The sequence below is a fragment of the Cygnus atratus genome, chromosome 4 (genome assembly GCF_013377495.2).
Source record: "Cygnus atratus isolate AKBS03 ecotype Queensland, Australia chromosome 4, CAtr_DNAZoo_HiC_assembly, whole genome shotgun sequence".
NCBI classification, from domain to species: Eukaryota; Metazoa; Chordata; class Aves; order Anseriformes; family Anatidae; genus Cygnus; species Cygnus atratus.
The window spans coordinates 12251565-12270356 of record NC_066365.1 but is presented as its reverse complement, the minus strand read 5'-3'; the positions used below and the strand labels follow the sequence as shown (position 1 = coordinate 12270356).

Here is an 18792-nt window from a genome sequence, read left to right as displayed (position 1 = left end):
CCTCCCCAGTCATCCTTGCCACAGAGTGCCCTGCAGCCTGGGTGAAATGGTGCTGGTGGCATGGGACAGGGCTTCATACTGTAGCAGAGAGTTTCCTGGAGTTGTTAGGATAAGGAGAGGAAAAAAAAAATGATTTTCAAAATATTTAACTTTGCTTTGGGTTGTGTGCTGTATGTATGCCAGGCAGTTCTCCTGGACAACTCTGCATGAAGGAACTGAACAGTTAAGAGCAGTCATTTTTTATCAACGGCTAAGCAAAGAGCAGTCAAATGGGGAAGGAAACTCTGGCCTGGCTATGGCATCTGTCGATTCAGATGGTAAGTATGGAGGGAACTGGCTGTTACCATAAAATTCAAATGCAGCCTGTAAAAAGAAATCTGTCCACGTTGCTTAACTTCCAGAGGTGTGGAATAACCAACAGCGTCTTGAAACATTGGATTTATGCTACTCCAGCATGTGCTAGTCAAAGCATTTAGCAGAGTTATCTGACAGTGGCTCTGCAAGCACTGTCCTCAGTGTTTTATCCTAGTTAGTCATTGACCACCAAACAGCACAGGCGCAGATGGTCTTGAAAAACAACATACGGACTAGATTATACAGAAGATAATCTGAGGGGGAAGAGCAAGACTTAAGATAAAACATGGCAAAGCCTGTGGCGACTGACCTGGTGTCCCCTTTTCTGCTGCCCTACTACTGGGCACGGCAAGGGGAGAACTAGCTAAAGCAAAGCGTCTGGTTGCGATGGTTGCATTGAAGAAGCATTGCCCGCTTCCAATGGAGGCCGTCGGTGAGACGAAAGAAGTGCAGCTGCTCTCCTAGCACCCTACTGCTAGCCCCTCACACTCCTCTTGAAACTTGTGCTTTAGTCGGATGCTTGCAAAACCCTTTTTCCGTGCGTGGACTTGCAGGGGCTAGAAACAGCACCCGGGAGCGAGCCGTCAGCTGCGAGCCCAACCGGTACAGCCTTCTGTATTGGGATTTAAAACCCGTGCCGCTACCGCTCCGAGGGCGCAAGCATGCGCGCAGGGGCGAGCCGAGGACGCGCGTGTGTGTCTGTAGGGGGAGCCGTCTCCCCGCCGGCCCCAGCCGGCTGCGCTCCCCCGCCGTAGCCGGGCCGGCCATGGGCACCCGCCTGCGGCCCGCGGCGCTCTGCGCGGCCGCCCTGGCCATGGCGGGCGGCGCGGCCGTGGCGGCCTGGGCGTGGGCCCGCCTGCGGGGCCGGGCACCGCCGCCCGCCGCCGAGCAGGTACCGGGGGCAGGCCGGGGCGGCGGGCGGCGCCTACGGGGCGGGGAGAGCCGGGGTCGTCGGCGGGAGAGACCCTGAAACCGGGGCCCCTTCCCTTCCCCCGGTTGTGCGCCCACGTACCGCAGGGCGGCCGGGCAGCGGGCTGGCACGGGGGTCTGAGCGAGCCCTGAGGCACGGCACCACGCAGCATGGCTCGTGCGTCGGAGGCCGTGTCACGACACCGCACGATACGGCTCGCGTGTCGGAGGCCATACCGCCAAATGCAGTTTGTTCCTCGTGCATGCGAACGCGCAGCCTCACCCTGAGGCACGCTGCGCTTCGCAGGCTCCTCACATTCAGCGAACGATGTACTTCTACCCCAGCGGCCCAGCAGGCATCCTTCCCTTCAGCCTAAAGCGGCTGCCTCTGTTCTCTCCGGACAGGCGTGGATGGATTCCTTGTTGTGCCTCCTCCTTTCTTCCCCGGCCCCACTAAGCTTGGCGCTGCCCCGGGTGCCTGAGCGAGTGTGCCGCCTCTCGTTTCACAGGGTAAACGGCAAAGCAAGCAGATACTGGTGCTGGGCCTGGATGGCGCAGGGAAGACCAGCGTTCTCCACTCGCTGGCAACTAACCAGGTGAAGCGCAGCGTGGCTCCCACCGAGGGCTTCAATGCCATCTGTATCAACACCGAGGAGTCCCAGATGGAGTTTCTGGAGAGTGAGTGAACTTATTTTAGTACAGAACGTAGAAGAAGTTCCTGTCCTGTGTGCTAGGGATCAGGCTTATATTTTAAAGCCTCGTATTTCCTCGTGCCTGCTCCGGTAACACAAAACTGTGATTATTTTCTCCTTGGAGATTCTGCTTTCCCACCCTGCTCGTTTAAGAACATTGTATGCTGGTGTCAGAGGAGGTCTGTGCTCGTTCAGCTTGTCCTCCAGGGACTTTTGCTCAGAGACAGAGAAGGCTGACAAACCTGATTGTGTGAAACCGGCCCAAAGCAGAGGTGTCCCTGGTAAGGCCTGTGTTGTCTGCAGCTTCTGTTCATTGTTCTGTTCATCGTACAGCTTCTCCTTGGTGCTCGTGCCTGACAAGGGCAAGCGTAGAGGAGGAGTAATAAGGTGAAAGAGGAGAACATACAGAGCTTTTCTTTCTGCTTTTTCTTCAAAAACCTATCTAGGGGCCCTGGAGTCAGGTCAGTCCCTGGTATTGAGAAGCTGACGTCCTAACCTCATCGGTGCTAGCTTTCTACAGGGACAGAGGCTGCCATTTAGTTCTTCCTGTTTCTGTGTTGTGCTGTGCCAGTTCTTGACTGGCTGAGTTGGCAGCTAGCCCAGGAACGCCTCACTACCTTTGTCAGCAAGCATAAAGCAGTTGTGTTGTTACTAGGCAGATGGTATTTAGGATGTGAGGATGAAGTCTCTAAGGCAGAGTGTCATTCCCAGTCCTACTGTGGAAGTCTCTGCACCATGCTAGGGAAACCACCTCTTCAGAGATGCTTACGGTCTGTGTCCCTCTCCATGTTGGTATTAGACACTTGTATTTCCCACTGACTTTGCTGGGAATGAGGTGCTCTCCAAGCTAGAGAAACCCACAGTATTTCTGCTGCTGCCTGGAGGTTGCTTGGGCCCAGTGCAGTGCAGAATTGTTGTTTCTGAGTCATCCTTCCCTCTCTGGTCCAGGTTGGTAGTGACTGAGATGTGTTGGCTGCGATCTGACCCATGGGAGATGAAATGTCTCAAGCCAGTTTCAGCCAGGTAAATCCGCACATGGCGCTCTAATCTGTTATTTACCCAGTCTGTACCATTGCCTAGACTAGGGGTTAGCAGCCTGCACTGTGAACGTGTGGCTTATTATGATCTTCAGACGGTAGGGTTTTTATTTTGCTAGCCTGGACAGATAGAACAGTTCTTTTTCTTTGTACCGTCATGTAAATAAGTAGGTGGAATCTTGTCTCTTCAAGGGATAGGAGCTCCTGGCTTTTGCTGAGTTGCTACTGGTTTGGGAAAGAAAAAATGTTCACTATGAGGTTGCTGCCCCCTGGTTTATGCTATGCATGAATGCACTGAACAAAAAGAATAGTGATGAGCATACAGAACATCACAGTACAGAGTCAAAGGTATCTGCCCCAAGTGTAATGTCAGTTACAGTCTGTTGGCTCCTTCCCACAGCGGCAGACTTGCATCTGCGGGCAGAACTGCACTGGGGCTCTTGAAGATGAGGCACAAACACCCTAGCAGAGAAATGGTGTTTCGCTTTGTGTGTTCTTGAAACTGCTAAATAATTTTAACTTAAGGCAAAATTGCTTTGAAACAACAGATTTACTAAGGGCAGTAAATTTGATAGGTTGGCTAGCAAGTCAGTTTTGAAAAGAGTTCCTAAATAAGACAGGAAACTATTATAGGGAAACCTAAATATATTGCTTTGGAAACTTGCTACAGTTGGAGTCAAGTCACCCCTGTCTCTTGAGCGTGGTGTTGTGCAAAGTACCTTCACACACGCACACCCTCCCCGCCCTTGATTGCCTAGAAGTGATAGACCTGGAGAGCTGAAAATATACAGACTCACGGAATGGCTGAGGTTGGAAGGGACCTCTGGAGATCATCTGGTCCAACCCTCTGCCAAGCAGAATCACCTAGAGCACATTGCACGGGATGGCATCCAGGTGGGGTTTGGATATCTCCAGAGAAGGAGACTCCACAACCTCTCTGGGCAGCCTGTCCCAGTGCTCTGTCACCCTCACAGTAAAGAAGTGCCCTCTCATATTCAGATGGAATTTCCCGTGCTTCAGTTTGTGCCTGTTGCCTCTCATCCTGTCGCCTCCCTGAAATGCTTAATATACTGTAAGCTATTCCTGCTTCTATTAAACTCAGCACCACCAATGTTCTCAGATGGGAACAGCAATCTCAGCCACATGGCTTCACCACAGAATTGTTACAAGCCCTGGTTTTGAAGGTGAATAGCTTTTTTCCATAGCCAACAGAAAAGAGTCTGGGTAGAATTGTATCCTGTGCAAAGATTTATCCCATCACCTAAGGACAGCTCAAAGAGTCTGCTGGAACTTGATTTTCATCTCTTCCTAAACACCTCTGGTGCTTTGGCAATACGAAAGCTGTGGGAGTTTTGAATTAGTCCCTAGTGTAATACAAATCTGATGAGAGCCCTCCCCATGCCAGAATTAAATTTCTCTCTAGGAAATTGTAGGCCTGCTTTATCTTAAGATGAGATGGGCATCCCTGTGAAATGGGGACATTCTCACGTTGTCCTTCTGGACACCGAACCTTTTTCCACTGTCCCTTCTGGCTTGAGAACAAGACCCATGGGGCAGAAAGCAACCGTAAAAACAAACAATCAAAAAACACAACTCAAGAGCTTGCAATGGAAAAATTTTTATTTTTTTCTGAGCACACCCATAAGCTTGCCTCAAGTGGGACTTGACTGGGGAAAATAAAGCTATTTCCATTCTCATGTGCAGTAACACAAATTCCTTGGGTTTTCAACCCAGAGCCTGCTGTCTGGACCTCTGGGAGCTGTGCTGCTTAGATTATTTGGTGAATCTTGTGTGGCTGTGTTCTCTTCCAGTTGGGGGCGGTGAATCTCTGCGTTCATACTGGAAGATGTACCTGCCCCAAGTGCTGTTGCTGATCTACGTCGTGGACTCAGCTGATCATGCTCGACTGCCTGTGGCGAAACAGCTGCTTCATCAACTGATCGAGAACAACTCCACCCTGCCAGTGGTGGTTCTGGCCAACAAGCAGGTAGGAGTTCCCTGCCCTTGCTTGAGCTTGGGCTGGCAGCAGCTCTGAAAACAGCAAATAAAGCTTTTCAAAGAAGGCCACATGCTGGGGAGTTTTCTGGGGCACCGTTTGACAGCAAAGGAAAATAATCTGGCGTTGAGTTTTGGATCTGTAAGATGAAGGTCCTGTGCTCAGAGATGGTGCAAAACAAGCTGTGGGTGGAAATAATGGTGAAAACTGCTGTAGAGTTGCAAGGCTTGAGAGCAGCAAGGGAGACCGCAGTTGAACCTGGGATTAGGTTTCTGTTCTGAGTATCTGTCCCTGGGTACTGCTTTACCTACTAGTCCCCACATAGCAAAACACAATTGTTTGCTTTCACATTGTCTGTTTAGTTGCTCCTATGGTTGCTTGCTGAAATGTAAGAGAAGAGGAGCTTTCTTCACAAAGCAGTGTTTTCTTCTATGATTTCTGTGAAAGTGTCAGTGACTGATAACTGTAGTAGAACTGTGGTATGGTCAGATGACAGAACAACCCAAAGTCTTTAAGCACAGATTTATTTTTATTATTTTTATTTTTGGAGCCACGTGCTTGGTTTGTTCTATGTTACCACCTAAATTTCTGGTAACTTAGATGTGTTACTAGCAGTCCTTTGTATTAGTCTTGTAAGTCTTGGCTTCATCAAACACAAATGCTACTGCTGATTCTCTAGGTCCCTGAGACAGAAGTGCTGGGGGCTGGGAAGGTAACGAGGGAATGACTGTTGTATATTTGCCCTGTTCTTGTAACTCTGTGTGGGGTGCTTGGGGTCTTGGACCGACAATGCTTTTTTTCTAGCTTGTACAGCTAGTCTTACGTTATTATTGGAAACACTGAAATAACTGGAAGCAGAGCTATACCATTATTTATTTGGGAAGAAATTAGGTTAAGGATAAACATTTTGGTTCCAAAGCATTTTAGGGCATGGGAACACGATCTCATAAGGGTACATGGAAGAGCAGTGCCCCCAGATATTCTGAGACCCTTCCCCTCCCTGAGGAAAGGCTCAAAGCAGGACTGGTGCTGCCACCTCTTGCAACTAACAGGCTTGTTTTGGTTTTGTGTATCAGGACCTCGAAGGTGCATATTGCATCACAGATATCCACGATGCTCTGGCACTGTCTGATATCGGGGACAAGAGGAAGATGTTCTTGATTGGTACCCACGTAGCAGAGGATGGCTCAGAGATCTCCTCCAGCATGAAGGATGCCAAGGAGCTGATAGCAGAGCTGTTTTTGGAACTGCAGTGACAGCTCTTTTCCTTCAACGCAATACTTGCAGCTGTGGAAGATGAGGTGTTAGTATATGGTCGGTTTGCTGCATGGCAGCTGAAATGTAGAAGTACCTTTTCCTTGTGGGTGTGGAATTCCTCTGAAAATGATGTCTAGTTGGTAAGAAAATCTATTTTATAGTGTTTTTAAAATACCTTTGGAAAATAATATATTTGTAGCCTACTTGTAGGGGAAAGTGAAACTCTCAGACAGCAGAATTAGGGTTATATATAGCTTAGGCTGAGATGGCCTCTTGCCAGGTTGGAATTAACCATTGACTCTAATGAGACAAAGTTGTATCCAGTGAATTTAACCTGGCCTGATGTCTCAGGTTTAAATTGAATTATGTTTACTTCATAGGTAATGGATTTTACAGAACTCTGTTAGTAGAGTTGTTCTGTTAAAAATGAGACCACCTCTTGAGAGTGTCAGAAATTTAAAGTCCTGTAACAGAACTGCATTTTTGACAGTGATAATTTTTGTTGTTGCTCTGTAGGGGCTGACTTTCAGGGGAGTGACAAATTGGTAATTTCTGGAAATTGGGCTTGTTTACAGCTTCTTTAGTGGATAAGAAAGACAAGAAAATTAAAGCAATAAGACATTAAAATTTTCTTTGCTTATGGGGGGAAAAAAACAAAACAGTGCAATTTAAGGTAGTGACTGAAAGCATTTAAGTTAGGTTGGCACCAGAGGTTGGGGGAATCCATCAGTTTGAGTGGCTTATTTTGGTTCAGTCCAGATTGTGCTTGAGCAAGCAGTGTTATGGGTGAAAAATTTATCACTTTTAGAAAGTGACTTCTGTTAGCACAGCAGATGAGGAAGATGAGTTGGAAAGGAGTGTTACTTTCTCAGTGTCAGTGTCCTTGTAATTACACTCCAAACATGTGATTCAGGTTCCAGGCAGTACTGCAAAAGACACGTTTCATAACCAAATGTATTATACAAATTTTTTTTCTAGTTTTGTCCTTTGTAACAGATGCATAAATCAGAAAATTTTACTCTTAACGACTGGTCCGGGTTTCATTTACTTCAACAAGGAATGACACAGCAGACCTTCATGGCTTTTCTTGGACAGCTACCTTTAAAGTCGTTCTTTTTGCAATTCTGTAAGGGATGGCCTGTCTCTGTGCAAACAGTCCCCTGCCAGCAGGGCTCAAGCTTCTGCAGGCAGCGGGATTTTCACTGAGCTCGAGGCAGAGGGAAGCCAGCGAGAGCTGGGGCTGAAGAACCCGCAGCGAGGCAGCACGACGAAGCAGATGGGCCTCACACCTCCGAGGCCTCCCAGCGGTGTGGAGGCAGGACAGGAGTGAAGGGAAGGCTGCTGCAGGCAGAGGGGCTGCGGAGGCTCCCTCACAGGCTTCCAGAAGAAGGGCAGCTCGGTGGACGGCCCTGCTATGCTGTCGAACGGTGTGGGGGACAGGCGTGGACAAGCTATCTGCCTCCCTTCGAGGCCGCTTTGCCGGCCCTCCCCGCGTCCATCCCCTCAGCCCTCGGGGCGTGGCGGGAAGGCGCCTCACGGCCCCTCAGGGCCGCCTGTGGCTCTTGCTGCAATCTGGGCTAGGGGCTGCCCGTAGTCTTCCTTGGTTTCCCCACACTTTCTGCACGTTGCCACATCTTTGTTTTCTCCCGTTCTCTGTCTTAAACTGTGACGGCTTGGGTTGTACTTCTGTGGAGTCCCGGTTTAGTACCGCTGCTGAGCCTCCCCTGAGGCTTTCATAACTTCCCCTTGAAATTACAGCTAAAGGGAGTAATAACTGGTGCCGGCAGTGCTTGGTCCTGTGGTCCCGAGAGCTGCTGGAGCCCTGCAGTGAGGAGCAGTTACCAGAGGAGTGGAGTGCTTCATGTGCAAGCACATTGCTATGCAACTGCACTGAGAAGGTACCAAGGATACCGTCAACAACACAAATAACTGCCGAGTTATCGTGAGGAGATGCACAAACTTAGCTGCCTCGTCATTATTTCACACTGAAGAGCAGGCAGCCCGAGCTGCAGATGTTACCAAGTGTTTAAATTCACTTCTTGTCTTTCAAGTTTCTTGCCACTTGTCTACATGTTCACACGACAGGTAAGAAACCCTCCCAGCCCTAGCTTTCTAATCCCTGGTGCCCAAGCCATGCCCCAGGCCTCCAGAGGATGGCTCAGTTGGGGATTTATGCTGGATCAGCAAGTCAATGTATTGGATGCTGCTGTGATAAATACACAGACAAAAGGATGCCTGGTTTTGTCTTTCCCCCTGCTCCTCAGTACAGACAATGTCTGACTGTCTTGCCCCTTCAAAACAGAAGCTGTGAACTGAAATTGTAAGGGACTGGTTGTATCAGTTGAATGTTCATAAATCCTTGGGGCCTGATGGGATTCACTCCTGAGTACTGAAGGAGTCAGCGGATATTAAAACTGGACCTCTCAACAATTTGTCAGAGGTCTTGGGAGTCTGGAGAGGTCCCTGCTGACTGGAAGCTAGTGAACATTACACCTATTGACAAGAAGGGCATGAAAGAAGACCCAGGAAACTACAGACCCATTAGTCTAACCTCAGTATGTAGAAAAGGTATGGATAGGATTATCCTGGAGGATATTGAAAGGCATGTAAAGAACAAAGCTATTATCGTGCATAGTCAACAACCCTTCATCAAGAGAAAGTTCTGCCTTAGTAATTAGATCTCCTACTATGGTAAGGCCATCCTCTTGATGGATGTGAAGGGAAGGCAGTGGATATAATCTTTCTGGATTTTATAAGGCTTTAAAAATAAATTTATATTTTTTATAATTTTATAAATTTATATTTTTATAGGGCCTTTGATACCGTCCCTCACGGCATCCTTCCGGACAAATTGTCCAGCTGTGAGATGAACAGGTTCACACTATGCTGGGTGATGAACTGAATGAACGGCGGAGCTCAAAGGGTTGTAGTGAATGGAGCTACGTTTCGCTAGTGGACGGTCACTAGTGGTGCTCCCCAGGGCTCAATTCTAGGTTCGGTTCTGTTCAACATTTTAATCAATGATCTGGATGCAGGAGTTGAACGCATCCTTAACCAGTTTGCTGATGATACTAAACTGGGAGGTGTTGTTGACTCCCTAGAGGGACGAGAGAGTCCTTGCAGAGGGATCTAGATTGGAAAATCATCAACAGCATCAAGTTCAACAAAGGAAAATGCTGTGTTCTGCACCTGGGGTGAAGTAATGCCGGGCATGAATACAGCCTGGGAGACGAGTGACCGGAGAGCAGCTCAGCAGAAAGGGACTAGTGCTGGGAGGTTCAGACTGAACGTTAGGAAATCTTTTTTTACTGTGAGGGTTGTGAAACACTGGAACAGGCTTCCTAGTGTGCTGGCTGATGCTCCAAGCCTGTCAGTGTTCAAGAGGCATTTGGATAATGCCCTCAATAATTATGCTTTAATTTTAGTTTAGTGGTGAGGCAGCTGGGACTCAATTATCATTTTAGGTTCTTTTCAGCTGAACTATTCTAATTCTAATTTGCTTTACAAGGGATTGATTTCATAGGCAGTTGGGACCTTTTAAGCAATGAGGCTGACTGACCTCAGGCAGCAGAAGGAAGGTATTTCTGTGTCTGGCTGCAGCAAGGCCTCATTTCCCCTGCTGGAAAGCAAAAGCAGGACCAAATGTCAAAGGCTGCCCTGGGACTCTCCCTTCGTCAGAGAGAGTGCTTAATTCCCTCAGGTTGCAGAACTGCTGAAGATGCATGTGTGGGGATATCTGTCTACTGGTGCTGAGTTTGGATGTGACTGTGTAGTGGATCTGTGCTGTCTGTGGAGGAAAACTGGTGAGCCTCTGGAGAGCCGCTTGGCTGAAGCTGCTGAAACTGGTTTTGAGCTCCTGAGATGACTGCTGCCTTCCTGAGCATGTCCCATCTTGACCTGGAGGCAGGGGGCCAACATCCCACAGGCAGTTCCCACCGAGATCCCAGGGAGCTGTGTTGGCGAGCGGTGGTTAGGTGTGACAGCGAGATAAATCAGGAGGCATCTTGCGAGGGAGTGTGAAGTGAGGATGCCCTGGCAGCAGCCCGCCAGCACAAGGTCTTCGTGGTGCTCTCTGGTAAGTATTTGCCAGCGCTGTGTCCCACTAGAGGTTTCAGTACCATCGCAGGAACCACAGGGGGGTCCCCAAAGCACTGACCATTGTCTATCAGCAGACAGTTGGAAGTGTGCCTCTTAGTAACCAGTGGAACCATTGATACCAGCTCTTTCTGTTTGTCTGGGCTGGCAGACTGTCCATCTCCTACATGCTGGGGTTGCGTGGCAAGCTATGAACCAGAGAAGTACTTTCCCTCTTTCCTCGTCGTGTCCCAGAAGGTTTGTATTGTCTGCAGGGAAGACAGGTGGGCAAATTTGTGTCTCTGCAGTCTGAGAGAGAGCACAAAAATCCATAGCCTGGTGAGATCACCAGGTTAAATGGATGGAAGGTTGCTTGGAGAGAGGTCCCTGAAACACACTCTTGCAAGGGGTGGAGGTAAAGACATGGGTATTTGAGAGAGCGTTATGGCTTTGAGTACAGCAGTAGTTGTTTTATGCTTTGTTGGTTTAACTGGATGTTTAAGGACACATCTGTCCATTTCTGCACTTTTGACAGGATACAAGAACTCGCAGAACCCAAGAAAGTGCCTTGTGCAAACAGTCCCAGGTAAGAATGCACCCAGAGAGTCTGGCTTGAGGACCGGGGACTGACAGGGCCTCAGCCCCTGGGGACTCACTGGCTTTGTCATGCTAGTGCTTCCCTCTCAAAAGCACTCGTGACTCCAAGAACACCAAACTACTCAGTTTGCTCTTCTTGTTTTCAATCAAAAAAAACTGGGCTTAACTTTTGCTGCCCCATCCGAGGTGCGGTGCTCAGACGTTGTAAGGCAGGGGATGGTTGTGTGGTGCAAGGGGGCTCGACCCCCTTAGAGCCACAGGCTGGTGTATCCTGGGGGACGCAGCACAGCTTTAGGAACGGAGATGTTGTCTGTATTATGGGGCCAAGCTATGGCTCAACAAGCTGAACCACGCTGAACCGCCATGGGTGTCACTGTGCTCCAGAAAGGCTCCACAAACCTGTTATACTGCTGTCCCCTGTTGTGACTGCTCTGGTACCCTCTCCCACCATGGGAGAGTTCATACTGTCCGTTCTCCATGGGGGATGAGCAACTCCAAATTTGCCCTGGGCATGGGAGACTAACCAGTAACGTACTGGAAAACCTCACCCACTTTCCATGGCACACCCTGACCGTAACGTTATTATTGTTTCTACTGTCATACCTGTGGTGTGGCTAGGTGGTAATGGTGAGGCAAGAAAAATGCAATCATGAAACTCCTGCAGGGGTTTCAGAGATGGAACGAAATGACCCTTTTTGCACATCCACTGGGAGCTGTGAAAACAGATGTGTTACTTGAAGCCTCTTTTCTTTTTTGAATTGACAGCAACCCACCTGCACAGCATTAGGAAATTCAGTGCTGAAGAAGGTGAGTGCTCAGGGAAAGGCAGCAGCACTTTACAGCTGTGGGGAGCTGTAGGGGCTGTGGGTGTGTCCCATCCTAGGCAGGGAAGAATGATCCCACTAAGGACATTTCACATTTGTACATATTTCTAAAGGCACATTTCACACCCTTGGTGTTCTTGCTAGGCTTGTGTGGGGAAACCAAGAAACAATCTGGACCCTCTCAAGGGAAGCTGCAACAGCTCAGCCATCCCCAAGAACAGTGGCACTAGCCAAACCCAAGCAAGACTTTGGCAAGCACCATGGCAGGTCAGTGATGCAGGAGCACATTCTGGGGAAGGCTGCAGCTCAGATGCTGCTCTCTCAACAAGGGGATGTTCCTAGGGAAAGGGATGGTGCCATCTCCTTGCCTGCCTGGGCTGCACCATGGGCAGTTCCATGCTACTGAGACCCACCACGCTGTGCTGGTGATTGGAGCAGGGGCTGTCTGCAGCAGGGAAGAAAGTGCTATGGGAACATAGCCACCCTGAGTGCTTGACTTCCAAAATGAAGAGGAACTGAAGAGTGCTAAGTTTTGGTGCCCTTTTATTTCCTCTTCCTGGTTGAGGAAAGGGCTTTTGCAGCATGGGGTGGTTGCTGGTTTGACTAGAGTTGGGGGTTTGGATGGGCTGTACCTGTAGTGAGCCTTGAGCTCAGTTTCCAAGCATGCGGGGACATTTTGCTCTGCTGTAACCCGCCTCCCACCCCACCCCACCCCACCCCACCCCCAAAAAAAAAAAAAAAAAAAACCTCTGTGGGGCATGAGCCACCAGCTCTCTTTATGGCAGCCCTGGGTGTTTTGCTGTCTGTGAGGCTGATGTCGTCACTTCTTGGGCTGCAGAGTGGGACTTGTCCTCTATCCAGGGGACGGGAGAACAGGTTGGGGGACTGCTTAGGCAGTAGGTTCTTCTTCTACAGCTTGTCTGGTGCCAGATACAGCTGTGGATGGGACCACGTCCCATCTATGCGTGATCAGTGGCCGTGAACCTAGGTACACTGAGCTGCAGGTTGGTCGTTCTTGGATGCTAGAAGCACCTGTGAGGACCTTCCTCCCCATTCTCCCACAGGTTTCCAAGTTTGCTCTGCAGGCCATTGCAAGCCCTCGGACCATAGAGCTGGCTCGGGCAAAAAGACTGAACCCTAACTATGTGCCCCCGCGGGATGCTCAGTGGCCAGTGACAAAGGCCGCAAAACAGGCGGTGGCCACACCGAGGCTTGTGGAACTGGCCCAGCCTCGTAAAAGGTAGGCACTGCTCCCCTGCCATGGGGAATGCTCAGTTGTCAGCCCCTTTAGTGCAGGCTGTGGCAGCTTGTTGAGTTGGGTTGGACACATGTAATTAAGCCCTGTTTGTCAGCTTCCAAAAGACATGGATTTTACATGGTTGGATGTGTCAGTGCTACAGGAATTCTAGTTTCAAAAGCATCTTTGAGGTTGAAGGAGAACTAAAAAAGAAGGAATAAGAACTTTTTAATACTAGTAGGAATTACTGATTGTAACATCTCAATTATTAATTGCAATTAAAAAAAAAAATCAACCAGCTGACACAGGGTAAAGTGTAGCACATTCCTTTTGCCCAGCATGGTGTAGCTGGCCTCAGCCCAGGCTGTAGGAAGTCCTGGGTGGGATGTTTCACAGAGGGTGAGGGCACACTCGGCAGCTGTGATAGATAGCTTCAGTGGGAAATGGGGTTCCTCCTCTCGCTAGTGTCCTGATGACGGCAGTGGAGGCAACACTGCTTTTTTCCTCCTTTGATAGGGACGGGCAAGACTTGGGTGGAGATGTGTCAGCAGGAAGCTTTGAGAGCCTGGTGTGACCTGCTCTCTGTCCTCACTCCCTCAGGCCTCCCATGGACTTGGCTCAGTTCAACCCAGATGCCTTCACGGTGAAGGAGAGTGCTAAGAAGGCAACTTGTTCCGCTCGGATCCACGATCTGGCTCGTCCGATTAAGCGCTAAGCTTCCTCAGAAACACACTGCTGCTCTTGCTGGCTGCCACCATCACCCCTTGGAAGATCACCTACTTCGGGTTTTGCTGCAGCTGGAAAACCTCACGGACACGCAGTGCAGAGGCAGCACCCAGCAAGAGTGCTTTCTTACAAGCAGCTCCCTGTTACTGGGATTATCTGGGGAGTTAAATAAAATAGTCATTCCTTAAGAACAAAATGTTTACTGGGGCAAAGAGCAGAATTTGACCTAATGTGGGAAGCCTCTTTCCCTAGGGAGGATTGTGTCTGGGGTTTATCACTCTTGTTTTGCCCTAAAAGTCAAAGAAGTAATGAAATAACTGTTGGGGGAGGCCAGCATAGGAACTGTTCCTTCACATAAGTGTAGCAAACCAAAGCTGATGCCGTGCAGGGTGATGCAACGCAGCTCCTGACCTTGGGTTTCAAAATGTTTGCTGAAGTTCAGAGATCTTAGTGGCACTCAAAGTTATGTGCTTGTGACAGAAATAGGGTCGCTGGGTAATGGTGTGAGTTATTTTTTAGCCCATGTAGTTGTTTTTTTAGCCCACGTACTATCCTGCACTACTTACTACCACCAGCCTCTGCCACCCCAAGGCCTGGGGTGTGGGGGGGGCTGTGTGGGCTGCTGTGGATGGGCTGTGGGTGCCCTAGAAGAGGAGGTTGCCCACCTCTTCAGGCTGTCCCTGTGGCAACAGGGAAAACCCACGGTGGCTGCTTGAGGCTGCCCTAGAGAAGTGTTGTCATCCCAGACGGGTTTGTCTTCTACCACTGGGGCAGGGACATAACACAGCTCCTCTCACCAAAAATCTTTGGTTTTTATTTACACATTGGACAAAGAAAAGACCAGTTCTCTCCCTTTGGTGACATGTAACAAAAATACATTCATCTTGTCTTGATCTGATTATGATGTGGATATTTGGTTTGTCAATATCCAAACTCCTTGGGCATCTTAAGCTAACCAAGACCTCACTAACAACACATCACATTTTCCAACTGCCCTTCTCTCAGGATCTTCTGCATACTTCCTAAAGAAAACTTTTTTACTTCCTAAAATCCTAAAGAAAATAAATCTTTCTTCCTGCCTCCTGTGCATGAACCTTTCATAGCAGCTTTTCCATCAGCCCAGGACAAGGGCATGAGATGGCCTGGCCTGTGCAGCTCTATTAATGGATAAGAATCATTAAACTGGTTATGCAACCACCAGAAGCTGTATACACATATACATACATATTATATATATATAGCATTTTTTCTATAAATAAAAATTATGTTAAATACCAGGGTATTATTTTGTATCTGAAAACTTTTTGCAGCAGGAAACCCACTCTGAACATCTTCACCATCATTTACAGCAGGCACGGAGACCGGAGCAGCATCCTCTAGTCCCTGACAGAGCCGCTTTCTGAGGGCAACCCTTCAGACTTCCTCCACTGTGCCAGGCGCTGCTTGAACCATTTCTGGAGGGGAAGAACAAAACAAAACACAACTGAGTGCACTGGGTTGAGTGCTCCTGGGTGGGTCAGAGGCAGCAGGACAGCCCCGTGTTCAGCTCTGGAGAGGCCGCACCTCGAGCGCTGTGTTCAGCTTTGGGCCCCTCACTACAAGAAGGACATCGAGGCCCTGGAGTGTGTCCAGAGAAGGGCTACGAAGCTGGTGAAGGGCCTGGAACACAAGTCCTGTGAGGAGCGGCTGAGGGAACTGGGGTTGTTTAGTCTGGAGAAGAGGAGGCTCAGGGGAGACCTCATTGCTCTCTACAGCTACCTGAAAGGAAGGTGTGGGGAGCTGGGGGTCGGCCTCTTCTCACAGGGAACCAGTGATAGGACTAGAGGGAATGGCCTCACGTTGCACCAGGGGAGGTTCAGGTTGGAAATGAGGAGACATTTCTTCTCTGAAAGAGCAGTCAGGCATTGGGACGGGTTGCCCAGGGAGGTGGTGGAGTCACCGTCCTGGGGGTGTTCAAGGAGAGGTTGGACGTGGTACTTAGGGACATGGTTTAGTGGGTGACAGTGGTGGTAAGGGGACAGTTGGACCAGATGATCTTGGAGGTCTTTTCCAGCCTTTATGATTCTAAGATTCTCTCCTGACCAAACGGTCTTATCAGCTATGTGTGCACTTTTTTCAAGCCTTGCTCGTTCCAGACCTTGACAACCTGGATGAATTCTCATTTTATTGCTGTGAGTCCAGGTTTTTCTTGCAAACAGAGTAAGAGATTGGCTAAGCAGCTGCTGAATGGCATCTGTTTAAGTGGCTGGAGCATTGAAGCAATCACCACAGGTCCAAAAATGACAGAACCAAAAGTTAACCTGCTTCAGAAAGGATGAGAGGGAAACATAGTGGCTCTCTGCAGACTTAAGGACAAATAGATTTTTTAAATGGGTTGAAAATTATCTTAGTCTTCAAGTAGTATGAATGGCTATGTTATTCTATAGTGACTTGGCATCCCTAAGCCAGCTCCAAGATCGGCTGATGCCACTTCAACACAGCTGCAATTTGAAATGCTGGATAAAATGGGGGTAGATAAAGGAAGCCACACTAGCTCCATAAGAAGAGAGGCATAACTCGTGTGTGCTGGAAGCACAGCTCGGGCTTGTCGTTGGGAATGTGCCTATGACTTCTACAACTTGCTTTGTTGCTGCTCGTTTTGTTGCTATATTTGTTCATGGCTATTTCTGAAGCTGTTACAGTCACCAATGACACAACTGTGGTGTGCAGTAGAAGTGTCTCTCTTGCACTAATGCTGCCTTGGACCACATCCAGCCAGATGATTGCCCATCTGATCTCCTCCCATGAATTTCACTTCCTGTCCTAAACCACCGTGTCCCGTTGACTCAGTACCTCTTTGCATTTCGTTTTTACTGGTATTAAAGCGGTTGCTATATCTGGCTGGTAAAGCACTCCAGCTGCCAGGAGGGGTGATTCTGCGTCATACACAATGCAGGCACTTTGCAGCTCACCACCCCCATCTTCATCCCGTCTCTAACATGACCTTTATCTCCAGATATCCAGGGGCACTCTGGATTTGTGGAAAAATAAAGGCTGATTTTAAGACATCTTCAGAGGGGTTCTGGGCATACGTGGCTTGAGTATACAACTTGCTCAAGGGGGAATAAAATGCAATGACATTTCTAAGGTGTTTCAGGGCTGCTGCCTCGAAACATCTGTACACCTGGTGCTAGACAAAAATATCTGCCTGTCACCAAAGGTCAGTAGAGGAGGGTATCTCCTTTTTCAGTCCAGCCTGGGATGATCAGTTACACCCAGCGTCCTTCCCTGCGACAGATTAAATGCTGGCATTGTCTGCTTGACTCTCATATTCCTGGGCTTTGCTAAGGGAGAGCCAGACTTGGCAGCTTGCTCCAAAATGCTGCTAACATTTTTTCTGTTTGATTTCTTTTCTATAACCCTGAAATGCACCATGGGGCTAGGAGTTTATAAAACATCTGCATCAAAACCAGAGCTGCACTGCAATCTGCAGGCTGGAAGGAGCTCTTTTCCTTTGACTCCCAGCTCAGCCTGCAGGTAGCCAGATGCGAGTCCCCGACAGGGACAGCCTGTCTGTGCGGATGAACATTTGGAGGCCTCTGTGTCTCCTGGAGAGGCTGACAGACCCGCCCAATATGTGCGCTCAGGGATGCTGAACAAATGAATTGCAGTGATGGGAAGCGTGCACAGCCCGAGTGTGTCCCACAGCACATCCTGCAGGCGTTGCATCTATCCTGTTTTAAAATGATTGTAGTTTCTTCCAGCTACAAAGCCAGCAGTCATGTGGGCACTTGGGACTGTCAGAAACGGGCTGGATGGAAAGGACAGCATGCACAGGTGTAAATTAATGGCCCTAGAGCCAGTGACACACAGCAGATGCCCTTGCTCTGGCTACAGGGAGCACTAGCTTGGCCTCCTGGTCCGGGCTGGGGCTGGGGCTCGGGGGCAAAGGGACCACAAGGAACCCAGGGGGGCACCAGGCTGCTATGTGGAAAGCCGTGGCTGTGGGCCAAAGGGGCTGTAATTACAGGGGAAGGGGCTTTGGAGATGCAGGGGCAGGGTAGGCAGGAGGCTTGTGGAGAGCTTGTGGGGCACAGAGGCATGCAAGGGAAGCAGAGCTGGTGTTAAGGTGGGGGCAAGGGGTGCACACTCACCAGGGTCTGCTCCTCGGAAAGCCCAGTTTCAGCTGCAATGAGGCACAGCGTGGTGGGGTCGGGATGCTTGTTCACCTTGCAGAAGTTGTACTCCAGGATCTCCAGCTGCTCCTCGGTGGGAGTCACTGGCTTTTCTGCGTCCATTTCCTTCTGGGCTATGGGGCCAGGCACTGCAGAGAGAGGCCAGGGTTATTGCCAAGACCAAGTGGACAAGAGGTCCGTACTTGCTGAGCTCCACCTCAGGCATCCCAATCACCACCAGCTCCCTCTTCCCCAGCGGCCTCTGGCTGTGGCAGGGCACAACTCCCTTCCCAAAGGTCTCAGCTGGGAGCCCTGTCCCCTGCCAGCAGCACCTGCCTCAGTTTCCTGGCTGTGGAAGCAACACTCCCAGCCGAGCTGCCTCACCATCCCGAGCTGGCAGGAACTGCAGCCTCTCCTCTGCCGAGCAACCTCTGTTGGTTGCTGTATTTATAGCCAGCGTGACTCCCGCAGAGATGATTCCTGTTTACGGCCGTATTTAGGCTTGGGCGTCACTCGGGAGTGATGTCACAGCAACGAGCATGTTGGGGGGGGGGGGTGTTACTTTCAAGTTAACAGTTAAAAAAAAAACCACATTATTTATCTTTTTATCTTTTGGGACAGGGGACGGCGTCTGGCATCCAGCCTAGTGATTTTTTGTTTTTTCTTTTCTCCCCAGCCACCAGGCAAAATTGTGCAGGGGACTCACGAGTCAAAGGATGCAGGATCTGTTAGGAGCACAGGCTTGGGCGCAGCAATCACTCTGTTTTCCCTCCTGGTCCTCTTCCCAGCGGCATGGCCGGACAAAACTGGAGACGAGCAAGTCAGCTGCTTTGTTTTTACGAATATTTAATGCTATCGTGCATGGGGATACACAGTTAGTCACGTTGTTCCTGAGTATCCCTGGACTGTTTGTTTTTCAGTGTCAAGTAAGGGGT

The 18792-nt window shown here is 49.5% G+C and overlaps 3 protein-coding genes across 8 annotated transcripts; 2 read left to right on the top strand and 1 right to left on the bottom strand.

Annotated features, from left to right (window-relative positions):
* Positions 1-1120: 1120 nt before the first annotated feature.
* Positions 1121-7270, top strand: ARL9 (ADP ribosylation factor like GTPase 9). 4 transcript variants are annotated; one of them, XM_050710330.1, is made up of 5 exons: positions 1184-1246; positions 1773-1941; positions 2080-2236; positions 4804-4979; positions 6065-7270. In XM_050710330.1, the coding sequence occupies exons 2-5, from the start codon at positions 1894-1896 to the stop codon at positions 6242-6244; spliced, it is 561 nt and encodes a 186-aa protein (XP_050566287.1). In that variant the 5' UTR covers positions 1184-1246; positions 1773-1893; the 3' UTR covers positions 6245-7270. The 4 variants fall into 4 exon arrangements, with proteins under 4 accessions (XP_035426681.2, XP_050566287.1, XP_035426588.1 ...); XM_035570788.2 differs by lacking the exon at positions 2080-2236 and having other exon boundaries at positions 1121-1246; XM_035570695.1 differs by lacking the exon at positions 1184-1246 and having other exon boundaries at positions 1307-1941.
* Positions 7271-7416: 146 nt separating this feature from the next.
* On the top strand, positions 7417-13339 carry THEGL (theg spermatid protein like). Its single transcript, XM_050710332.1, has 4 exons — positions 7417-10320; positions 10855-10905; positions 11885-12007; positions 12805-13339. Exons 1-4 carry the CDS (start codon positions 10273-10275, stop codon positions 12982-12984), a joined length of 402 nt encoding a protein of 133 aa, XP_050566289.1. The 5' UTR covers positions 7417-10272; the 3' UTR covers positions 12985-13339.
* Positions 13340-14496: 1157 nt separating this feature from the next.
* HOPX (HOP homeobox) lies at positions 14497-18361 on the bottom strand. 3 transcript variants are annotated; one of them, XM_035571055.2, is made up of 3 exons: positions 18242-18361; positions 17837-18006; positions 14497-15157 (listed from the first exon to the last, which is right to left on the bottom strand). In XM_035571055.2, exons 2-3 carry the CDS (start codon positions 17978-17980, stop codon positions 15080-15082), a joined length of 222 nt encoding a protein of 73 aa, XP_035426948.1. In that variant the 5' UTR covers positions 17981-18006; positions 18242-18361; the 3' UTR covers positions 14497-15079. The 3 variants fall into 3 exon arrangements, with proteins under 3 accessions (XP_035426948.1, XP_035426866.1, XP_035426798.1); XM_035570973.2 differs by having other exon boundaries at positions 18194-18342; XM_035570905.2 differs by having other exon boundaries at positions 18190-18336.
* Positions 18362-18792: the final 431 nt, after the last annotated feature.

Bases quoted from the DNA above. Each gene is read 5' to 3' on its own strand.
- THEGL (XM_050710332.1), top strand. From the start codon at position 10,273: ATGCCCTGGCAGCAGCCCGCCAGCACAAGGTCTTCGTGGTGCTCTCTG. The intron at 10,321-10,854 runs GTAAGTATTTGC...CACTTTTGACAG, and splicing joins GGTCTTCGTGGTGCTCTCTG to GATACAAGAACTCGCAGAAC. The intron at 10,906-11,884 runs GTAAGAATGCAC...TGTTCTTGCTAG, and splicing joins CCTTGTGCAAACAGTCCCAG to GCTTGTGTGGGGAAACCAAG.
- ARL9 (XM_035570788.2), top strand. From the start codon at position 1,121: ATGGGCACCCGCCTGCGGCCCGCGGCGCTCTGCGCGGCCGCCCTGGCC. The intron at 1,247-1,772 runs GTACCGGGGGCA...CTCGTTTCACAG, and splicing joins CGCCGCCCGCCGCCGAGCAG to GGTAAACGGCAAAGCAAGCA. The intron at 4,980-6,064 runs GTAGGAGTTCCC...TTTGTGTATCAG, and splicing joins TGGTTCTGGCCAACAAGCAG to GACCTCGAAGGTGCATATTG.
- HOPX (XM_035570905.2), bottom strand. From the start codon at position 18,244: ATGGTGAGGCAGCTCGGCTGGGAGTGTTGCTTCCACAGCCAGGAAACT. The intron at 18,007-18,189 runs GTGCTGCTGGCA...CTCTCTCTGCAG, and splicing joins CAGCCAGGAAACTGAGGCAG to TGCCTGGCCCCATAGCCCAG. The intron at 15,158-17,836 runs GTGAGTGTGCAC...CTTCCCCTCCAG, and splicing joins TTTCCGAGGAGCAGACCCTG to AAATGGTTCAAGCAGCGCCT.